The sequence below is a fragment of the Anguilla rostrata genome, chromosome 4, assembly GCF_018555375.3.
Source record: "Anguilla rostrata isolate EN2019 chromosome 4, ASM1855537v3, whole genome shotgun sequence".
Classification (NCBI taxonomy): domain Eukaryota; kingdom Metazoa; phylum Chordata; class Actinopteri; order Anguilliformes; family Anguillidae; genus Anguilla; species Anguilla rostrata.
The window spans coordinates 44,863,374-44,881,926 of record NC_057936.1 but is presented as its reverse complement, the minus strand read 5'-3'; the positions used below and the strand labels follow the sequence as shown (position 1 = coordinate 44,881,926).

Genomic DNA, 18,553 nt, shown 5'->3' with positions numbered 1-18,553 from the left:
GCCTTATTCTAAAATTTATTAAATTAATTTATATTCTCAACAATCTACACATAATACCCCATAATGACTAAGCAAAAACAGGTTCAGACATTTTTGCTAATTTATTCAAAATAAAAAACTGAAATATCACATTTACATAAGTATTCAGACCCTTTGCCATGACACTCAAAATTGAGCTGAAGTGCATCCTGTTTCCATTGATTATACTTGAGATGTTTCTACAACTTGATTGGAGTCCACCTGTGGTAAATTCAGGATTGTGTCAACGTACAGATCTGGGGACGGGTACAAAAAGTTTTTGCAGCATTGAAGGTCCAGAAAAACACAGTGGCCTCTATCATTCTAAAATGGAAGAAGTTTGGAACCACCAGGACTCTTCTTAGAGCTGGCCGCCTGGCCAAACTGAGCAATCGGGGGAGAAGGGCCTTGGACAGAGAGGTGACCAAGAATAATAATAATAATAATAATCACTTTATTTATATAGCACTTTTCATACAATGGTTTGCAGCCCAAAGTACAGAAAAGCATTTGCAATTAAAAGAAATGGAAAACAGAAAAAATAAGGCAATGGAAAATATATACAATAAAAATAATGCAATTATACAAGGCATTGTACATAAAATAGGAGAATAATAAGATGCATATAAAAACGATAAAAAAATAAAATACATTAAAATCCAACATAAAACTGATAATAAAACTAACTAAAAGCCATCCTAAATACGTGCGTTTTCAGCTGTGTTTTAAAACTGTCAACTGACGGTGCAAATCTGATATGTTCTGGAAGAGTGTCCCACATCTTTGGGGCATAAAAACAAAAGGCTAACTCTCCACTTTGTTTATGTTTTGTCTTTGGAATCTTGAGCAAACCAGCACTAAAGGACCTTAAGAACCTGATGGCCACTCTGACAGAGCTCCAGAGTTCCTCTGTGGAGATGGGAGAACCTTCCAGAAGGACGACTTTCTCTGCAGCGCTCCACCAATCAGGCCTTTATCGTAGAGTGGCCAGACTAAAGCCACTAAAAGGCACATGACAGCCACTTGGAGTTTGCCAAAAGGCACCTAAAGGACTCTCAGACCATAAGAAAGAAGATTCTCTGGTCTGATGAAACCAAGATTGAACTCTTTAGCCACAATGCCAAGCGTCACATCCGGAGGAAACCAGGCACCGCTCATCACCTGGCCATTACCATCGTTACGGTGAAGCATGTTGGTGGCAGAATGTTAGTACCTGAATATTAACGTCAAAAGTTTAAGCAGTGGCAGGGGATTTTCTTCTGTGGCAGCAACTGGGAGACTAGTCAGGATCAAGGGAAAGATGAAAGGAGCAAAGTACAGAGAGATGATGAAAACCTGCACCAGAGCACCCGGGACCTCAGACTGGGGAGAAGGTTCTCCTTCCAACAGGACAACGACCCTAAGCACACAGCCAAGACAATGCAGGAGTGGCTTTGGGACAAGTCTGTGATTGTCCTTGAATGGCTCAGCCAGAGCTCGGACTTGAACCCGATCTAACATCTCCGGAGAAACCTGAAAATAGCTGTGCAGCAACACTCCCCATCCAACCTGACAGAGCTTGAGAGGATCTGCAGAGAAGAATGGGAAAAATACCCCAAAAACAGGTATGCCTATAGTGTCACAACCAAGAATACTGACTCTAGGCTGTAATCGTTGCTAAAGGTGCCTCAACATAGTACTGAGTAAAGGGTCTGAATACTTACGAAATGGGATATTTCCGTTTTTTATTTTTAATAAATTTGCAAAAATTTCTAAAAACCTGTTTTCACTTTGTCATTATGGGGTATTGTGTGTAAATTGATGAGAATAAAAATGAATTTAATCCATTTTATAATAAGGCTGTAATGTAACAAAATGTGGATACTTTCCAAAGGCACTGTACACAACACCAGGAAAGAAAGTTCGGAGTGGATTGAACAAAGCAGTAAAATATGACATGAGTTTTCCCAAAGGTAGGCCCAAAACTCCTGAAAACCTCTCCAGATGGCACAAAACCTCTCCAAATTGGAATATTGAGTATATCTTTTTCCTCAGCCATATTCCACTTCCAGATGCTAATTCCACTGAGGTACCTCTGGAACCCCACAAAAGAAATATTCTTTATTTACCCATTTTCTCTTTTTGACTAAGCCCTGTATTTCAGTCAAATGCAAAATAGTTTCTAAGTTTAAAATGTGTTCATAATGATTAGTTATCAGACACTCATTTCACTTGGGTAAAACCAAGTGATTTGGTTGATTCTAAGTGGACAAAACTAGGCTTTGTTAACCCTAGCCAGCAAATGTATAATCTGTCAAACATGTTTGATGGCTTGTCAGTCAAGTACATTCTGTAAATGTCTACCTGGGCTGTGTTTCACAGATGTGCCAGCTAACTATAATCCCAAACAATTTGCTGACATTTTGGGATGAACTGCAGAATTCTCAGTTTCACAAAGCAAATTCAGAGTCTTAAACTTTATGCTTTAGTTAGCTGGATAACATGAACACACAGTGAAATCACACACACGCACGCATGCACACAAATAGCAGACATTAATGCAAGGTTCCAATGTTGATGAAAGAACCAGCATTGTAAGACTGGCATTTAGAAAGGAACATGTTTTTAGCATTATAGAGACTGACGAGATTCTTTAAGGCAGTGGTTCTCAAACTCACCCTGGGGGCTCCGTGCGTATGTTGACTCTGAATCCAATCATTTTAACGAGTGTTGTAAAACCAAGTGATTTGGTTGATTTTACGTGCGTGCGTGCGTGCGTGCGTGTGATTTCACCGTGTGTTCATGCCACTCTGAGCTCTGTCAGAGTGGCTATCGAGTTCTTGGTCACCTCCCGGACTAAGGCCCTTATTGCTCAGTTTGGTCGGGCAGGCCAGCTCTTGGTGGTTCCAAACTTCTCCGTTTAAGAATGACTGTGCTCTTAGGGAGCTTCAATGCTGCAGAAATCTTTTTGTACCCTCCTCCAGATCTGTACCTCGACACAATCCTGTCTCGAAGGTCTACGGACAAGTCCTTTGAATTGATGGCTTAGTTTTTGCTCTGACATGCACTTATATAGACAGGTGTGTGCCTTTCCAAATCATGTCCAATCAATAGAATTTACCACAGGTGGACTCCAATCAAGTAGTAGAAACATCTCAAGCAGGGTCAATGGAAACAGGATGCACCTCAGCTCAATTTTAAGTGTCATAGCAAAGGTTCTGAATACTTATGTAAAAATTTCAGCTTTTTATTTTTAATAAATTTGCTAAATAAATTCTAAAAATCTGTCTTCGATTCATCATTAAGTATTGTGTGTAGATTGACGAGAATAAAAATGAGGTCTGAATACTTTCCGAAGGCACTGTAGCTAACCATATCTATTTATTTCACATCATGTAGGCCTATTTGTAGTTAATGTCTTGCAGTAATGCAACTTTACTAGCTGGCAATGTGACCTAGCTACCTACTTAGCTTGCTTCACAGAAGTAAAACACTATTACCTTGTTAGCTTAGCTAGCTGATTGGCCAACCAGCCATTACCTGCAAGTCTGTTTAGTTAATGTTAGACTATATCGGTGAAGTTAGTGTAAAGCACGCTTGTTTGTTCAACTGTCATTGTTGGTCTATTCTGCTGTAAGCTGATATTACGTCTACCAACATTAAGTCAGGGGGGACCATTTTTAAAAGTGTGAATTTTAAAAGTATAAATCGTTTTGCAAAGAAGCAATCTAAAAGACGTGTGGAAGTTAGATTGTCAAGTTTGGAGTTTGGCAGTTGTAACAGGAGAACAGATGCTTGGATGTAACAGCGTTGGCTGTTTGGATGTAACACGCTAAATATCTTCTTTGTGTCACAAGCTTGAACTGCACATGTTCAGTAGCTAAGATATTCTTTCTATGTGAAAAATGAGAAAGATTTGAAAGTTTTTTTCCCAAAGATTTCAGAGGTTTGTTTTTGGATAGATCCTTATGCTCATGTGGCCATAATATTAGACTTTGATCATAATAATCCTTGATCTGCCCTCTAAAAATGAAATACTTCCTGACGTGCCAGGATGCTAGCTTTTGGCGAAATCGAGCCAAATGTGCAAGGTGGTTAATTGGATACAGTGTACAAATGTACTGGTCAGAAAACACCAACATCAGGCACTCCAGTCCAGCAAACGCTAATAGAGACCAGCACTCATTTCATTCTGACATCCCGACAAGCTATCTGTCCAGAAATTCAAAAATATTAAAGCGTTATGGTACATATAAAAATTACATTAATTTTCAAACACCTGGTTTCTGTTTATAAGAAAAACTTCAAACAAATTCCTTACAATTATGATAATTTTTCAATGATTAACTGTAAACGTTAACTGTAAGGAGATTTAAAGTTTCAGACTGTACATAACTCCTTTTGTGTCTAGTTATACATACAACTCATGGCCAGACATTCAGTACACCTTGTGAGAGAGAGTGATGATTCTATCCAGTCCTGTGATTTATTTTTGGTAAGTAATTTCTTTTGGTAAGTCAATTAAGGCATCTAACTTTGTTCACATCAGAGGTATTGAGATTTTTTATTGAGAAAAATTGAGTTATAATGTCTTTAGCCTAGGTGTATGTAAACTTTTGGACTGAACTGTACATGTATGCCAGGTTTCATGATCGAACAAAGTACAAGTGATGTTTTAGTAAAAGTGGCCATGACCACAAGTGCTGTTTTGCATTTGGCGGCCATAGAGTTTTTAAACTTTTTTTGTTGATAATTATTCAGTTGCAGACTACAGACTCTTTAAAGCCTAATTTTGCCCTAAGCATAAGCTTTATACTCGAGGACTAGTTCACAAAAGATTGTCAAAAATGGCAAAAAAAAAAATGAATGGCAGGGTTGGTTATTGTGGCAAAGATGCTCCCTTTTTTGGAGGCTTCGCGGCTTCAACCTTTAATATGCTTTTAATGTTATTTATTAATATTAACCCCTATAGGATATGTAGTGTTTAGATTTTGGCCTTAGAGAGGGAATCAGTGAATAAGAATGTGGCCTGGCCTCCCCGTCACAAGCATCAAAGCAAATGTGATTGGGGCAATATAAAATCCACTGATATCCTAATCTAGGCAGACAATCTATGGGTCTCACCCCTTCCGAAGAGACAAACCAGATGACACAGGACACCAAATCGGGGGTTGGAGACCCTACATGCCTAACATTTCTCTTTCCCATGTCCTCTTTAAGTTTGAATGCAATCTTGAGGTAGGTCAGTCCTTTTCATAAATTAGTCTGACCCCCCTTCCCTTCTATCCTACACCTTAACTCAGCATCACCCAATCAGGGCAAAACATCCTCAAACCATGCTGGGTAAGGTATTTAAGATTGCCACAGGAAAAAGGTTGTGGTGTTGCGTTTGGTTTCGGAGCCTGGAAGAAGAAGAGTTTTCCTCTTTTTATTTTGGTGGTGGTTCCTAGGTTGTGTGTTTAGCTGGTTTCCTTGTGGCGCTTATACTGGAAGTGGGTGATACTTTGGCAAGGTCTGGCCGATCCGTTTCTCTCTCTCTCTTATACGTCTCTCTCACTCTATTTTCTGGTATTTCTAGATTAGTTGTTTAATGTTTTGCTGTATGTCTTCTGTTGTGTAATTTAGAAGTAGTGTGCCTGCATTCAATAAAGAATGTATGTTTTCAATTCATTAATATAATTGACTGCTTCTTATTGAATTCAATTATTTAATCTGAAAACCTGATATACAGCTTGTTTTGACTTGTGGGTTGATTCCACCAGTTTTCTGTAGACCGACCTATCAAAGAATTTGGCGATTTAATTGATAATTCTAATTTTAAACATAATTATTAAATTAAATCTAATAATACATTTACATGTAGGTTAAGTGAGGGGTTCTAGCATGTAATATCACTTGGTTCAGTATTCAGAGTGCTGAACATTTTAACAAGGGCATTCACTGTTGGAACCGCTGGATTCGGAAAATAAACATATTTTTAATTAATCCTTGCTTGTCCGACACCCCCTAACATTTGAGTGACCCTCATAAAAATAGTAGTGGGCCAATGTCGATCAAATACAGATGAAGGGAAACATGCTCTGAATCAAGAAACGATGCAAATTCCAAAAACATATATGGGAACGTGCTGAAAGAAATATACATACATATAGGGGCGTTTTTACATTAGGGGCATGTGGGGCAGTGCCCCACCAAAGATGGCGCTGTGGTGCAAGATTCTCGAACATCTGAACGTTGTGGCATAATGTATTTTATATTTAATACAAAATAGTGATTCAGTGGTGAAATTGGCGTGTATAAATATAATAAACTTGACTCGCAATCCTTATAGTGCCGTTTTGGAGTAATTTCCTTTGTGTGTATGTATGTGCTCGCGCTGCAGACTGCGCTCCCTGTCCTATCTCTCTGCTGTGGGGCAGCAGAGCACTCTGCCCCATCGTTGCTAGGGGAACAACGTGAGCATGATCAGCGTAAGCAGGGAAAACCTCCCGCAAATTAGGTTGGGCGGAATTCTGCCTAGCAACAGGTGAGCCACCTGAGGTAGCAAAAAAATAATTAAAAAAGCTGTTAATCGGTTGATGTACGTCTATTGCTAATGCTAGAGTGAGAGCACCTATTATCTTCGACAGACAAGAAAACGTAAATAAATTTGATATGAAATAGGCGAAATATCGGTAACAACCTGTACCTAGTTATGTAGGGAAAAATGTCCTTGTCATCCTTCAGTAGTTATTTTTTCAGTACTTTCGCAATTGTTTTCTGTGCCGGCAAATAAGTCAGAGGTCGTCCAGCGCTAGCCATGGGGACGTGTATCGACTACCCCATATAAATGAATGGAACTTGACAAATTTGCTAGCATACTGTATAAGTGTCCTATCTTGTGCATTTGAGTTTAATGAGAGAAAGGGTGGTAGCTATCAGCACGTCTAGGAATCCGTACATATTCACTGTTGTAACCCAAGTCGCAGGACGCAAAATAGCCTTTAGGAAAGCAGTTCTTTGAAGCAACCTCTGCGCCATTGCATTTAATGGGTCGCGATGAGATAATTCCGAGCGTGTTGCTTATCTTAAAGTTGACATTGTAAATAAGGCTGTATTAATATAACTAAATGTATACGTATGAAGTAATTTTACATTTAGACAGTTTATTATGTGTATTTTTACAGGACTTACATTTTAATAGGCAACGATGTCCAGTTCTCTCTAATAAATACGAAGTAAATACACTAGCAGTTAGGGTGGTCGATACACATCCCCCCCCCCCCCCTCGGGTGGTCGACAATAGGTGCTCTCACTCTAGCTAGCTAAAGTTTTCAATTTCAAGTCGTGTGATTTTATTTTAATTTTTGAAGGTTCTTAAGTTCAAGTTTGAACGAGTCTTTATTTTATTATTTAGTTTGTAAATCTTTCTGCTCCCTGGCACTTACAGTGCAGCCCATATAATAGAATAGGCCTACCGTAGACTAAAGCCCCTTTTCCACTGCAGCGCCGAACAGTTCTGAGCACGGAGAGGAACGGTTCCGATGGTGTTTCCACCTGGAAACGGTCTGGCACGGAATGATTACAAACCGTGCCCAGTACAATATTTTTGGCAGGGTTAGACAACCATGCTCAGTGCAGCAGAACCGTTTGGGTGGGCAGGCTTAATGACGTATTCACTGATTGGTTTCACATTACGTCAGTTTTGTGACTCCGCATACGGTCTCTCTTCACGTCCTCTTCCGTAAGCTAGGTCAGTGGAGAGCGCTAATATAAATAAAAATGCCAATCAAAAATCGTATTCCGTCATAGCAACAAGATAGACCCAACAATAGCCATACAGATATACAGCAGTGAAAAATCTGCTCACTGAATAATGAAATAAACGGACAAAGATTTAAAAAATGATACCATGCCATTCTACAGTCAATATCTGGGACTAAATATTGAATAAATAGGCTACATAACCTTACCATTGGTTTTACGCGTAGAGATGTCCCTTTTGAGACCGAGTGGTCATATATTGTCTTGGACAATCCGTTTATGAAATTGATGCCTGGGTACATTCAAAATAGCTGTGCAAGACACCACACGTATCGTTTACGGCGTTGTTGCTGTTTTTAGTACAGTCTGGCTTTATTGACAATTCATTTATTCAGTAGCCTAGGTGAGAGTATAAGCTTTCTAACAATGTATAACGTGTAATTTTGCTTTTGGAATAGCGTTTTATAGGTCAGCGTAACCAAACATTTTCTTATCATCGCATTCACTTACGTATTAAGACGCTGCACCTAATGAAACGTTGTTAACGATTTTTCATAATTTCTTGGAAAATACTATTATTATTGAGGACTTCTGGGCATAGCTAAGCCGTATATTTGCTGATAGACCTATCTGACATTGTTTTCTGGAGCAAAACAGAAGCGGATTGAACTCGTTGATTTACCCACTCCGTCTGAACACAGATAAAATTTCATCATTGCTATGTAAGTATTACTGCTCAAAATATTTCCGTTATAGGCTACACGTTATTTTTGGATTGAGAGTCTTTAAATAGGCTAGTGGTATTATATAATGTGGATATTTCACACTGTAATGTAAGCGTTAGTACTTTTTTGCATGCATGCAACAGTGATGGTCAGTGGAGGATACGCTAAAAAGAAAAACCAAAAACAGACCAAAATACACAGAATCCTCGTCTGTTTCGTCAGCCAACGAAACATAACATAACAAAAAGAAAACAGTATGGGGAGCAACCACGGGCGCATATTACATTCACAACGGGACGCCGTCGCTGATCCACCGCGTCACTTGCTGTCCTCACTAGATACTTCCTAGTCCTGGTTTTAGCAGCCCGACGGTGGAAACAGAAACCGTAACCATTCCCACAAGTACTGAGCAGCGCAGAACGGCACAGAGTGGCCCTGGTAATGGTTCAGCCCTGCAGTGGAAAAGTGGCTTAATTGGCTACCTTTATTTTTTGTGATGGTGACGTCATACAAAACTGCCCCACCAGAAATGCCATGCTAAAATCGCCACTGCATACATATCTGTATATTTTTTCAACTTTTATTTATTAAGCAGTTGAAAATAAGAAAATAGTTCAAAGGAAGTGCATAATAAAGTTGAATCTGAGTTACAATTTAGATATGCACATGCCTGTATGAGAATACTAAATTGGCAGCACCAAAACCTAGTGATTTGCAAATGGGCCAGTATTTTCAGTGTGCAGGCCAGTAACTTTGAAAATGCAATGGCCCAGATGGAAAATTGACCTGAATGTCAACCCCTGGACCACACTTGCTAGAAATGAGAGAAACGTCACAAGATTTAATAACTCCTACAAACACAATAGGGTGTCAACAGATTTGCTGCTTGGCCCCCTAAAAATGATGAATAATGAAATGTTCCTGGAAAGATTCATAAGCACAGTTTGTGATCAAATCTGTTTGTATGCATGCTTTGTGAATGAGGCTGAATTCACTGTTTGAATTTTTCTCTGCGCTTAGTCAAATAAACACTGGACCTACACTATATGTGAGCTGTCCCTCCTGCTGCTGGCCATTCTGAAACTCCACTCGTATCTCACACACTAAAGCATGAAAAACACTGTCCCCAACGAGGTGTGTGATTTTGCTGCCCTCTCCTACACTGTATTGTCAATAAAGAGTAGGGCCACAGACTTATTCTGTAAGCATCAGGCCCCTCCTCTCACCACTATGAGGTTGCTATAGTCGTTTCTCAAGTCTGTTATTAAAAAAAATCCCATTGTGAAACATTAATGGGCTGATATAATCATGTAAAATGCCACAAGTTTCTGAGCATGTAAATGCATCTGGAGGTTGTCACTTTTTATTCTTTTTGAAAAACTTTATTGATAATTTTTACATTCAAAGTTGATATGAGGGGCAAGGCTCTTAATATAAAACTACAAACTAACCCAATACAACGTCATACAATACAATAAGGGAGGGGGTGGGTGGGGTTATTTGTACATTGGGGTGACCAGGGTGCTCCACCAGCCCTGCTGCAGCAGGCCCAGCACCTTATACAGCCGAACAGAGCCCAGACATAACCAAATTCTACCCAGGAAAGAGGGCACACAAGCTCCAAGCATTCAAGCTTGTAGCCATAATATGCTGGGGAATAAAGACAAATAAGAATATACTATCACACCCATATGTGACAGGTGCTGGTGTTTTGGTCCGCAAGTAGGGCAAGGTCATTTTTCAGTTTTTTACAGATTATGAAAGTGCAGATTATAAACTTTTAAATGATGTGTCATATATTGAAATCTGAAAATAGTTGAAGAAGATATGCTTATTTGAATGTTGGTACTCCTAAAATCAAGTAGCAGAGAAAATCCCCTTGAAAGATCTTGAACTTTTCACACTTCTCACAGGGAGATAATGGGTGGGAACAATAGCTAGTTAACTCCACCCCAACCACTCCCCCGCTAGAGTACCTGTAAATCCTTGTCCATTTAGGGATTACCCTATTTAAAGCTTTATAACTCCAGATGTGAACACCACAGAGACTAGAAAAATGTCTTAAATGAAGCAATACATTTGTACCATTTATAATACTAGCTTAGATTACTTTATATTCATAATTTTGTAAGAAATAAAGTGCCACAAATGCAATGGTGAAGGCAAAAAATCTAAAATGAATTTGCTCCTTTTTTAGTTTGCAATGAAATACTGTGAGATTGCGGGTTAAAGTATACATGTCCTGGATCAAAAACTTCTTGACCACAAGTTCATAAAATCTAAGGGTGGATATGTAGAACTACTAAAGATCTATGAAGCAAAAACTAAGCAGTGTACCCAGCATCTCCAAATCTACCCAAAATGTCTAAATTATTAACACTGGTCTAAAATAGCTAAGGGTCCAGAAACAAATCCAAAATCTCTCCAAAAAGGAATATAATGCTTTTTGTCCATTGTAAAGCATATGAGCCCCTTATGAAGGTTTAAGATGAAACATAGATATAATTTAAACATCACATAATGCCACTAACCTATTTAAAGACACTCAATTTCTAAAATAACGTATATAACCGAAATATTTTGAGCAGTAATACTTACATAGCAATGATGAAATCTTATCTATGTTCAGTAGATGTTTACAGACAGTAAATCAATGACCGTTCTATCCGCTTCTGTTTTGCTCCAGAAAACGATGTCAGATAGGTCTATCAGCAAACATATGGCTTAGCTATGCCCAGAAGTCCTCAATAATAATGGTATTTTCCAAGGAATTACGAAAAATCGTTGACAATGTTTCGTTAGGTGCAACGTCTTTTAATGCTACCATATATAGAGCGAATGCCATGGTAAGAAAATGTTCGGTTACGCTAACCTATAAAACGCTATTCCAAAAGCAAAATTAGACATGTTATACATCTTTAGAAAGCTTATACTCTCACCTACTGATTGAGCATCTGCCATTGTAGCAACCTCACAGAGTAAACAAACATAGGCTACTACCACACGGCTTTATTTATGGGCGGTGGCTTGACTGAAACAAAGTGACAATAGCCAACGAAATCAAACATGCTAATTAAACTGCACCCCCATCACGCCTCCAAAACTCGGCTGTAAGAATCACTAAAACAAGCCGACTTTGCTGACAAATTATAAGTATTTAGTGACCCTAACAATGTTGTTTATTCTATTGAGTGACTTCTTCAACACTAACTTTCGTAATATGAAAAAAAGGAAAACAGTAAAAAAAAAAAATTAAAAACCTTTTTTGCCTCCTAGCGCGATTTCAAGATTTGCGACTTGCGGACCTTTTCTCCAGCACCCGTCACATATGTACTTGTTGAACAATGGGTGTGGGTGAAACAGCTGAAACCACTAATTAGAAGGGGTGTCCACATACTTTTGGAAATGTAGTGTACCTTGGGTCTCCTGGGACCATAGACATGCATATTTAACTAGACAGGGAGGCATTCCTTCAGCAAACCTAAGCATGTGAAGACCCAGAAGTAAGCATGTACTGCACATGTTGAGGGCAAACCATTGGAGCTTCCATTAAAGTGAATGGGAAATATCAGACTTCTTAAGGCAAAATAACACATACTTGATGGTATTTGGGAACTTGATTGATGACCGTTACGTTTCACATGAATAGTAGACTAGTAGACTTATGTGTGTTATATAAAAAAAATGCACATTTTAATAAATATTTCCCAAGACTTCTGGACCATAACAACCATTGTTTCAGAAACTGCTGCACTTATTGAAATGATCACAAAAAATTAAATTCTTTGGTTGTTAAATCACCTTGGATTTCTACATTGAATTCAATGGGCAGCAAGCGTTTTTGCCCTCAAGCATGCGCAGTAGAGGCTGTTTCCCATTACTTCCTAGGCTCCATTGCCAGTTCCTATGTACGCTCTATGCCTCAGACACACCATTGCCCAATATGGCTGGACCCTAGTCCTGTTCCATGGGCCCTAATAGTGAGACACTGTCCCTGCAGGAGGTCTGTGGTAGTGCCATTCTCTCACCCATATCCACAGGCGTTGGCCCAGCCAAGCTCATACGCTTTCCTCATCAGGAAGCCCCCAAATATCCGGTTAAATATGTTCCTTTCCTGAGACATGGGAACATTATACATTCACATTATATTTACATTACACACTCACAACGCACCATTGAAACATATTACGCACACAACTTGCGTTGGACACATTACACGTTACACACACACACACACAAACCACAAACTCATTGCAAACGCACAACATGTATTGATACATTAAACATGGAGAACAAGGTGAGTGACAGCATATACCAGTGTGGCACTTTTCCCCTCCCTCTCACCTGTGGGTGGCAAATCTCCAGTCCCTTCATCTTGGCATCCTCCATCCACACAGAGTTCGGAGGCAGAACTCTACTGCGGAAACTCACCGTCCTGCAGGGAGAACCAGATACAAGGGAAGTTACCACAGGCAGCATTTCTGCGAGTTTACCAGAGGAGCAGAACGAAGCAGCCTACCACAGGTAACACACACCTGAAGTGTGGGTGATATGAGGTGTGGCTTGTGGTGTGTACAGTGGTATGTGTGCAAGGTGTGGTGTCTGTGAGGTGTGTAGGGCTGGGCAATATACCGCAACAATAATTATGGCATGGAATAACGGTCATCATCACTAGGTGAAGTATTGCCTTTCTTTTAGTCTTTTTTTCTTTAATTATACCGGATGTAGTAATAAACATCCAAACTTCAGAGGTCATGTGAAATTCTTCTAGGGAAAAATGTCACCACTTATCTATTGGATGTTGACAGGACAATCAGCAACAAGGTCATATGGCTTCCATTTCATCGTGTGATGTGATTTTAACAGTCACATGCAAAACTGCAAGGCCTTGCTGCGGATTGGCTTTCTTATGAACACCCAATAAATAACACTGACAACATTTTCTTCTCCAGAAGAATTTCACACAGTCTCTGAAGTTTGGATGTTTACTACTGCATCAGGTATAATTTAAAAAAAAAAAGACTAAAGTCAAAATACACCACATGGTGGCAAAGACTGTTACTGTATGCAATATTATATCATTGAGGTATATTGCCCAGCCCTAGAGATGTGTGCCGAGAGTGGCATGAGGGCTTACTTGGAGTCCAGTGTGTTGAGGAAGAGACTATGTATGACCATCCTCTCCTCAGCAGTGGGTGCGACTTTCAGCAAGGAGGCAGTGCTTAGCTCCACACGCCGCTTCTTATTGGCTAAGGAGGAGAAGAAACTGTGAGTACAACCACATGAGATTAGCACAACCATGGAATCACAACTTGCACAACTTGAAAACATTATTAATACCTGCCACTATGGGGTGCATTGGGGACTGAATTAAACTCTTACTCACCTTTGGGAGGATGTTTTAAAAAAAAAAAAAAAATTTTTAAAGAACAAAAAGAAAAAAAACTGGTATTTTGAAGTTAATGTATGGGCACGGACGATTACACAGGTGAGTGGATAAACATACAGTGCGTTAAATGCACTAAACAGACTGCATGATACTGTCCTTAGTTTACAGCCAGATCAGACCCAGGCCTTTCAGGGGCCCTAAGCAGGATTCAATTTGGGGCCCCCCAGCCCATCCATCCCCTGAATAAAAAATATATCTTTTTTTAATCATAATTATGACACCTCCTAGTGATCACAGGCCCCTAAACTGCTGCTTATATCACTTATTGGGTTGGGCTGGTTCTGATCACCTTGTCACAGAGTAAACCATGGGCCATATTTACCAAGGATTTGCAGGGCTTTTATAGACACTAACAAGACAAAGAGTATTTTTCCATATTTACTATGGTGCAGCACCAGAGGTGTGCACTGGTAAAATGAGCAGCATCCATAAAAGTGAAGGTTTGGGTTAATATGTATTTTAGGGCATTCTGATATTAGACAACAAAAACATGGGAGGAGAGAATGGAGGTTTATGCATATGACCTGCTACAGCTGATTCATCATGGCTGGTGGCCTTTGTGGAAAAGGTAATTGTTTCTGTTTTTAATGTCTAGGAATAGCAGGTGTTACATTCTTTCCGGCACAAGATCGGCATTACGGCAGTTGCCATTAGGAAACAACGTCAGCATGGTAGAGTAGGAGAGGAGTCGCAATAATTGTAAGATTTTGGATTCTGCTCAGAAAATATTTAGCCTAGCACTATGAAATTTTATGTCAAACAGCTTTAACATAAGTAGTCATTAGCCATTTTAATCACATTCATGACTTAATCCAGTCGGATATAATTAAAACACGCAGTACATGCTAGCAAAAAGTACACGCAGTCCAATATTACATTCTACCACATAGTTGATATGACCGTAACAGAGGTGCGGAATAACCGTAACAGTAAATGAAAAGACCCTATTATGCGGGTACACGTTTTTTTTCCGCACATACAAATATTAATTAAGAAAATACATTTCCAATAGTAACATGCAACCGGGCCACATCATCAGATTATGAAGCATGGGGCTTTATCAAATAAAAAAGGCAGTGCGTAAACACTGACGTACAAGCAACTTTGTACCTTACCATGAAGTAAATTGTGGTACCGTCCACAATTGCTTTTGTTTGTTTCTTAACACCCAGCTAAACTTTTATAAAGCCAATACAGTTCATACAGACTAATCGGGATTGTGCTTATTATAAATGCCTGTGATCAGGTGGCTGTTTCTCAGCAAATTAGCTGAACACATTTAACATTACACACTGAACTATCTTAAAAAGCCAAACATGTTGATGAGTAAAATTGACTTCTATAATAAATATTAAACACCACTGAAAATGCCTAAGGTCTCCCCAAAAGGACACTAGATGTAGATGGTTTTCAACAATGTCCATTGTCCCTAATCCCCAAATCGATGGCCCTCTCCAGGACCTCTCGTTTAATCTTTTGATGGAATTCTGTAAACAGCAAAACAGCAAAAAACATGTTTGTTATAGAAACTCAGAAGCAGCATACAGTGCCTTCGGAAAGACCCCTTCACTTTTTCCACATTGTTACGTTACAGCCTTAATCTAAAATTGATTAAATTAATTTTTATTCTCATCAATCTACACACAATACCCCATAATAACAAAGTGAAAACAGGTTTTTAGAAATTAAAAAAAAAAAAAAAAAAAAACTAATATCACATTTACATAAGTATTCAGACCCTTTGCTATGACACTCAAAATTGAGCTCCGGTGCATCCTATTTCCATTGACCCTGCTTGAGATGTTTCTACTACTTGATTGGAGTCCACCTGTGGTAAATTCTACTGATTGGACATGATTTGGAAAGGCACACACCTGTCTATATAAGGTCCCACAGTTGACAGTGCATGTCAAAGCAAAAACCAAGCCATGAAGTCGAAGGAATTATCCGCAGATCGCTGAGACAGGATTGTGTAGAGATACAGATTTGGGGAAGGGAACAAAAAGATTTCTGCAGCATTGAAGATCCCGAAGAACACATTGGCTTCCATCATTCTAAAATGAAAGAAAACCACCAGAACTCTTCCTAGAGCTGGCCGCCCAGCCAAACTGAGCAATCAGGGGAGAAGCGCCTTGGTTAGGGAGGTGACCAAGAACCTGATAGCCACTCTTACACAGCTCCAGAGTTCCTCTGTGGAGATGGGAGAACCTTCCAGAAGGACAACCATCTCTATGAGAAACAAGATTCTCTGGTCTGATGAAACCAAGATTGAACTATTTGGTCACAATGGCAAGCGTCACTTCCAGAGGAAACCAGGCACCGCTCATCACCTGGCCAATACCATCGTTACGGTGAAGCAAGGTGGTGGCAACATCATGCTGTGGGGATGTTTTTCAGCGGCAGGAACTGGGTGACTAGTCAGGATCGAGGGAAACATGAACGGAGCAAAGTACAGAGAGATCCTTGATGAAAACCTGTGCCAGAGCACTCAGGACCTCAGACTGGGGAAAAGGTTCACCTTCCAACAGGACAATGACCCTAAGCACACAGCCAAGACAATGCTGGAGTGGCTTTGGTACAAGTCTGTGAATGTCCTTGAGAGGCTCAGCCAGAGCCCGGACATGAACCTGATATAACACAGATCTGCAGAGAAGAAAAACAGGTGCGCCAAGCTTGTAGCGTCATACCCAAGAAGACTCGAGGCTGCAATTGCTGCCAAAGGCGTCTCAACAAAGTAATGAGTAAAGGGTCTGAATACTTATGTAAATGTGATATTTCAGTTTTTTATTTTTTAATAAATAAAAAAATAAAACATTTTAAACCTGTTTTCTCTTTGTCATTATAGGGTATTGCGTGTAGATGGCAGTGTAGTTGGTCTTGTAACCTAAAGGTCGCAGGTTCGAGTCCCCGTTAGGCAAGGTACTTCACCTGCATTACTTCAATATATATCCGGCTGTATAAATACTATGTAAAAATTTGTGTAAATTGCTCTGGATAACAGCTTCTGCTAAATGCCTGTAATGTAATGTAGATTGATGAGAATAAGAATGAGTTTAATCAATTTTAGAATAAGGCTGTAACGTAAAAAAAATGTGGAAAAAGTGAAGTGTCAATAAATACATATAAAATTTTCAAATATTTTGGCCTCTGAAATAAAAATCTAATCTTAGCAAACCTATCTAGAAATATGTTTGTTCCAATCATGGACAGTGCCTTCGGAAAGTATACAGTCCCGTTGAAAACGTGTTTTTCTTCAGATATGTCTTTTTGTTTGTTATGAGAAAGTTTGTTATGAAACAGTAATGCATATAAATGTAGACACTGAGAAGTATGCATTGTATGATATGTAGTGTTTAGATTTTGGCCTTAGAGAGGGAAACAGTGAATAAGAATGTGGCCTGGCTTCCCCGTCACAAGCATCAAAGCAGATGTGACTGGGGCAATTTTAAATTCCACTGATACCCTAATATAGGCTGACAATCTATGGGTCTCACCTCCTCAGAAGAGACAAACCAGATGACACAGGACACCATATCGGGGGTTGGAGACCCTGCATGCCTAACATTTCCCATTACTTTTAAGTTGAACGCAATCTTTAGGTAGGTCAGTCCTTGCCATAAATTAGTCTGACCCCCTTCCCTTCTCTCCTAAACCTTAACCCGCCATCACCCAATCAGGGCAGACATCAAAGCCATGCTGGGTAAGGTATTTAAGATTGCCGCAGGAAAAAGTGTTGTGTTGCGTTTGGTTTCGGAGCCTGGAAGAAGAGTTTTCCACTTTTTATTTTGGTGGTAGTTGCTAGGTTGTGTGTTTTTAGCTGGTTTCTTTGTGGCGCTTATTGGAAGTGGGTGATACTTTGGCAAGGTCTGGCTGATCCGTTCCTCTCTATCTCGTTCTCTTATCCGTCTCTTTCTATTTTCTGGTATTTCTAGATTAGTTGTTTAAGATTTTGCTCTATGGCTTCTGTTGTGTAATTTAGAAGTAATGTGCTTGCATTCAATAAAGAATGCATGTTTTCAATTCATTAATATAATTGACTGCTTCTTATTGAATTCAATTATTTAATCTGAAAACCTGATATACAGCTTGTTTTGACTTGTTGGTTGTGTACCCTTCTTTCCTGGTCCGTTTTTCTGTTATTTGTTCTGAGATCCACTTTTTGTGTTTATAAGGTTTATAAGGCATTTTGATACACTTAGCTGTAGGTAGGACCCCTCTTTGCTCCCTTCCCTAGCTAGATCACTGACCTTATGTGACAATTCGAGAAGAAAAACTACATAACAGTTGCGACAAATAGAACACTTGTCATTGGACAATAGCATGCACAGACATATTTCCAAGCAATCTCTGCATATCAGAAAATAACAGTAGTACCAAAGAAATGACTAGTACTAAGAAAATACTGACCATGAGCCAGATGAGGTTCCTTATTGAATAGTATAGGCATGCCCCCGCCAAGGCGTAACTTGGCGGGATGGCATACCTGCCATCCCAATAAAACAGACGGTATTAGAAAGTGATTGTATATACAGTTGTGCAAAGAAGGCGTGGAATTGAATAGAAAAACTGTTGTACAAACATAGTTTTATCACGTAGACGACTAGTAGTTAGAATTATGAATGAGTCATGTTTTTAAATG

The 18,553-nt window shown here is 39.4% G+C and overlaps 1 protein-coding gene and 1 long non-coding RNA gene across 5 annotated transcripts in view; one reads left to right on the top strand and one right to left on the bottom strand.

The window, feature by feature from the left end:
• Positions 1–18,553, bottom strand: part of LOC135253444 (acyl-coenzyme A thioesterase 9, mitochondrial-like) — a 60,837-nt gene that overhangs the window by 15,208 nt on the left and 27,076 nt on the right. For all 4 annotated transcript variants that reach the window (XM_064332738.1, XM_064332739.1, XM_064332741.1 and 1 more), the window contains 3 exons: positions 13,603–13,714; positions 12,810–12,900; positions 12,494–12,579 (listed from right to left, as the gene is read on the bottom strand). In XM_064332738.1, coding sequence (XP_064188808.1) covers positions 12,494–12,579; positions 12,810–12,900; positions 13,603–13,714 — 289 coding nt within the window. The remainder of the gene's footprint in view (positions 1–12,493; positions 12,580–12,809; positions 12,901–13,602; positions 13,715–18,553) is intronic.
• LOC135253451 (uncharacterized) overlaps positions 8,032–18,553 on the top strand; it is a 47,561-nt gene continuing 37,039 nt past the window's right edge. The window contains exon 1 of the long non-coding RNA XR_010329619.1: positions 8,032–8,143. This is a non-coding gene — a long non-coding RNA (uncharacterized LOC135253451). The remainder of the gene's footprint in view (positions 8,144–18,553) is intronic.